The sequence below is a fragment of the Mesitornis unicolor genome, unplaced genomic scaffold, assembly GCF_000695765.1.
Source record: "Mesitornis unicolor isolate BGI_N332 unplaced genomic scaffold, ASM69576v1 scaffold32151, whole genome shotgun sequence".
Classification (NCBI taxonomy): Eukaryota; Metazoa; Chordata; class Aves; order Mesitornithiformes; family Mesitornithidae; genus Mesitornis; species Mesitornis unicolor.
This window is the reverse complement of record NW_010163649.1, coordinates 5,898-10,839: the sequence shown is the minus strand read 5'-3', so window position 1 is coordinate 10,839 and position 4,942 is coordinate 5,898. Positions and strand designations below refer to the sequence as shown.

The 4,942-nt window shown below is 58.4% G+C and overlaps 1 protein-coding gene across 1 annotated transcript in view; it reads left to right on the top strand.

Annotated features, from left to right (window-relative positions):
- Positions 1–4,605, top strand: part of KIF21B (kinesin family member 21B) — a 34,037-nt gene extending 29,432 nt beyond the window's left edge. Inside the window, 7 exon segments of the mRNA XM_010194059.1 lie at positions 294–430; positions 700–880; positions 1,747–1,911; positions 2,442–2,559; positions 3,285–3,455; positions 3,896–4,095; positions 4,506–4,605. Of these exon segments, the coding sequence (XP_010192361.1) occupies positions 294–430; positions 700–880; positions 1,747–1,911; positions 2,442–2,559; positions 3,285–3,455; positions 3,896–4,095; positions 4,506–4,605 (1,072 nt within the window).
- The last annotated feature ends 337 nt before the right edge of the window (positions 4,606–4,942 follow it).

The following is a 4,942-nucleotide window of genomic DNA, read 5'->3' as shown; positions in this document are numbered from 1 at the left end:
CAGGCAGGAGAGGTTCAGGAGGAGAACAGGGGCTACTGAGCAGTCCCCGCTTTCCCAGTCTGTCGTGCTGGGGCAAAAGCAGTAGACAGGGGCTGCTCCTGGGGACATTCCTGGGGTTTCCATTAAGCTTAGCTGAGATGTGCCAGGTTCAGACCAAGGGGCCCATTGCACTGCCAGGCAGCGGAAGATGCTTGGGGTGAGGCAGCTTTTGCTCTCCCGTGCCCCTGGATCTCTGCGGCATGATGCCTTTCCATGCACACACATCCACGCTTGTTCTTTCTTTCCCATGCAAGGGGCGTCATTAACCCGGTGGGTGGTACCAAGAATGCCCGGACAGCCCCACTGCAGTGCGTCTCCATGGCAGAAGGACACACCAAGCCTGTGCTCTGCCTGGACGCCACCGACGAGCTGCTTTTCACTGGGTCCAAAGGTGCGTGATGGAGAGAGGACAGGGGGGGTTGCTGCAGGTTGGCACGGGATGGAGGTCCAGGCACCATGGGGATGGTTCCTCCTGGGCCTTCTCAGCACGGGACCTTGCCCTGCACTGCCCTGGTGCTGGGGCTGGCTGGGTCCTTTCATTGAGCACTGGGGTGGGGGGAGGCAATACGCAGAAGGGGTGTTGCCCCCAAGCCCCCATACCGTTGGAGGGGTCCCCCCTGGCCCAGCCTGACCCTCTTGGGCACATTCCTCCTCCTGCAGACCGGAGCTGCAAAATGTGGAACCTGGTGACGGGCCAAGAGATCGCTTCCCTCAAGGGTCACCCCAACAACGTGGTTTCCATCAAGTACTGCAGCCACACGGGGCTGGTGTTCACCGTGTCCACGTCGTACATCAAGGTGTGGGACATCCGAGACTCGGCCCGGTGCATCCGCACCCTCACGTACGTGGCAGGCGGGGACCCCGGACACCCTGGGTATCTCCGGCTTTGCAGAAGCCAGTCCCAGGACCTACTGGTGCTGGGGACAAGGCCAAGTACCAGCTGCATTAGTGCCAGTCTGCAGTGCTACGTCATTAGGGAACAGGGAGGATGGGAGAGAGCTTGGGGTGAGGGAACTGTGGGGACCTCCAGCAGTGAAGGTTCAGGGTACAGAGCTTTGAAGAGATCTGCAACTTCTGAGGGTGGCCAAGAGAGCCAGCAGCTCCGTGGAGGGGGCACAGTCCCTGACAGCGTTGTGGCTGAGCAGATCTCCAGTGGCAATATGGGATCTTTATGAGGAGTTTGAGGACCAGAAAGGAGCATGGGACAGGCTGTAGCTGTGGTCTGCCAGTCTAGAGCGGTGATAAAATGATAGGAGAGCATGGCAGGCCAGGGTTACCAGCACAGAGCTCCTCTCTCCACCCAACCTCAGCTCCTCACCTTGGCCTGAAGGTGCTGCTGCCTTGGTGCAGAGACCGAATGCCTCTGCCTCCCCATGCTGACTGCCAGCACTTGCCAGCAATTTGGGCAGGAAGCGATGAGGAATGGGCGGGAGAAGAGCAGCCCTCAAATGGAAACCAGGGCATGTTCCATGTCATGCACACCCCTGACATCCTTGGTTTCCTCTGCAAACAGAGCACTGGCCCAGGGGACAGAGGTCCTGTTGGTCCCATCGTGGCCAGAGAGGCAGTGACTCCTCTAGGGCCTTCCCCCAATGTGGGACCCCCCTGCACCAGCCTGGAGCCAGCCACCCCATGTGGGTTCCTCGGTGGGGCCTGGATGGCTCTGAGCTCCACTCATCCTTCCTCCTGCACCTCTCTGTCCCTTAGATCTTCTGGACAGGTGATCTCCGGGGACGCGTGTGCGGGGACCAGCACCCGCACTGTCACCGGTGTGCAGGGGGAGCACCAAATCAACCAGATCGCGCTCAACCCCACTGGCACCATGCTCTACGCTGCCACAGGGAACTCCGTCCGCATCTGGGAGCTGAACAGGTGAGGGGACAGTGCTGGGGTGGGCAGGGCAGCTTATGGGGGCTGAGCAGATCCTGTCTGCTCAGAGGGGCATGAAATGACACCCTCCTAGGGAAAGCGAAAGCCTTTTTAGCAATGGAAGTTGGCTGGTGTAAGGACTTAGAAGACCCTTTCCTGTGGGACCCAAAGGGTGATGAGCTGCAGTGGAGCTCCTCGGGGTTGGGGGTTTGTCTGTGAGCTGGGCAGAGCTTGAGAGAAGGGGACAGATGTGGGGTGAGCAGCAGTGCCCCCTGGTTTTGCCCTTGCCCCCCTCCCTGCCAGGTGGATACTGGACCGCTGACTCCTTGCTGCAGCCTTGGCTCTGCAGCCAGATGTTAGGGTGCCCCAGGGCCACCTTCCTCCCCTGCTGTCACTAGAGGTGTCCTGATCCCCCAAAGGGTACAATCCCCTACTGGGGGACTCCAGGGCTGGAGGGAGAGTGGGTCTCTGCCCCTTGGAGGGGCTTTGGCCCCCAGGTGGGGTCTGGCTCTGACCCATGGTATTGATCTCAGGTTGCAGCCTATCGGGAAGCTGAGCGGCCACATCGGGCCTGTGATGTGTCTCACAGTCAACCAGACGGCGAGCAACCACGACCTGGTGGTCACGGGCTCCAAAGACCACTACGTCAAGGTACCCTCCTCCTGGAGAGCAGAGCCCTGTGTCCCATAGGGAAGCCCAGATGGTGACAACACCTCAGGTCTCTTCTCTCTTCCTGAAATCTGAGCCCAGATTCTGCCTTCACCTCTGCATGTGAGGTTTTTGCGTGTCTCCTCAATCTCAATCTCGCCTTTTGCTTTGGTCCACAATACAAATGCACCTTTGGAGATGGATTTGCTTTTCTCTCATCCCTCGGGCTCTGTGGCTGGTACTTGCATGTTATGGCTGACCCATATCAGCAGCTTGCCCTGTTCTGCTTCATTCTCCTCCCAGATACAGATGCTTTGTGCCTGCTTGTTCACAGCTCCAGCACAGCGAGAGCTTGCCCCTCCCTTGTAGGTTTTTGCTGCTTTTTAGCAGGTTGAATTAAAGCTGGCACTAGGAGAGTGGAGAGGGACGGTGAGATGATGAGAGAGGCAGGATCCCACTCTTCTGACGGCTGCAAGCTGTTAGCTTGGCTCATGGAGCTGTGTGAAAGCTCACCATGGGTAAAATGCAGGAGAATGGGGCCTGTGGTGGCAGACGTTCCCTGATGGTGGCAGGACCCCAGCTCCAAAAAAGCCAATGCCATTCCCCTTTCCAGCATCACTCTGGATGGCTTGAGCCTAGAAAGCAAGGTGATGGCCAAGTTCTCCAAGAGAGGGTCAACTCTCTTTCCTGTGCCATTTGGGGTCTTTCACCCACCCTTTTTCCCCCAGGTGTTTGAGATTGCTGAGGGCACAGTGGGCAATATTGGCCCCACTCACAACTTTGAGCCCCCTCACTACGACGGCATCGAGTGCTTGGCCATCCAGGGAGACGTCCTCTTCAGCGGCTCCAGGGACAACGGCATAAAGAAGTGGGATCTGGAGCAGCAGGAACTCATCCAGGTCTGGAAGGGAGCCTTGGGCCCTTGGGGTAACGCAGGGCAGAGGAACATTGCTGCTGGGGGGGCCTTTGTTCAGGGACCTGGTGCCGGTGCCCTGCGCTGAGCTGACCAGGGAGGGCATTTCTGTGTGAGGTGGCTCTGTGCCCCATACGTTTGTGCTGTGGGACACTCGGGATTGCCAGCTCCATCTGGCACACGGGCTGCAGCATCAGCGGCACCGCTGGGTGTTGCGTTCCCTGCTGATGACAGGATTGTTGTCCCCTGCCCAGGGAACAAACCAAGCCCTGGCTCCTGGATTCATCCCCTTGGCCTCCCAGCTTTGCATTGCCCCACAGTCCAGATCAGCCCCAGGCTGACAGGGAGGGTCTGAGCCTCATGAGGCTGCTGGTGGTGCTGCAGATGAGGTTGGTCATGACCTCCGCTCTGTGCCCGTACCTACAGCAAATCCCCAATGCCCACAAAGACTGGGTCTGTGCCCTGGCCTTCATCCCCGGCCGCCCCATGGTGCTGAGTGCCTGCCGAGGAGGCATGATCAAGGTCTGGAATGTGGACACCTTCACCCCCGTGGGGGAGATCAAAGGGCACGACAGCCCCATCAACGCCATCTGCACCAACTCAAAGCACATCTTCACTGCCTCCAGGTGAGCTCTGGGCTTTCTGCCTCCCCTGGGAGGTGGGAGACCCCTGGGCTGAGCTGTCACCTCCGGGCCTGGGTGGGTTTGTGCTGAGTGGACAGGGAGCAGGGAGGGAGGAAAGGGGGGCGCCTCGCAGCTTTCCAGTCCCTCCACGCCTCCATCTCATCGTGCCCACATCTGCCTGCCCCATGTCACGACCTGTGCCCCCGCCATGCCCCCCCGTGCTGCAGAGACACCCCGGGTTATCCCCCATGCAGGGACCCCTCTCCCCCAGGGCTGGGCATCCCCTGCTGCTCTCGGGGAGCTCTTTGGCAGCAAGACTCTGATATCCTCTTTTCCACCATGTCTCTTTTCTCCCTTCCTTTTCTCTGTCTCTCTCTGTCTCTCCTCCTCCCCACCTCCCATCTGTGCCACAGTGACTGCCGGGTAAAGTTATGGAATTACGTGCCTGGGCTCACCCCTTGCCTTCCACGACGCGTCCTTGCCATAAAGGGCCGTGCTACTAGTCTGCCTTGACCCTCCTGCTCTTTCTGACTGTCTTGCTCATGCACTCTTCTTCTGTCTTTTCTTCCCTTTTCTCTTTCTCTCCATCTTCCTCCCTCTGTCCTTCTCTCTGTTGCTTGCTTTTGCTCCTCTCTTTCTTTCTCTCTGGTCTGAGCTGCTTCTTCACGGTATGAAACTATTTTGCGTTTTTTTTCCCCACTTGATAAGTCTTTGCTAGAACTGACTGGCCCCTTTGTCCCAGCCATACCTCCGCCTTGTTTTCCTTTGCCCTTTTTTAAAATTATTATTTTTTTTCTCTTGCCAAGTGCCCACATCTGCTGTGGCAGGTCCATGGAAGCCATGGCCTGCC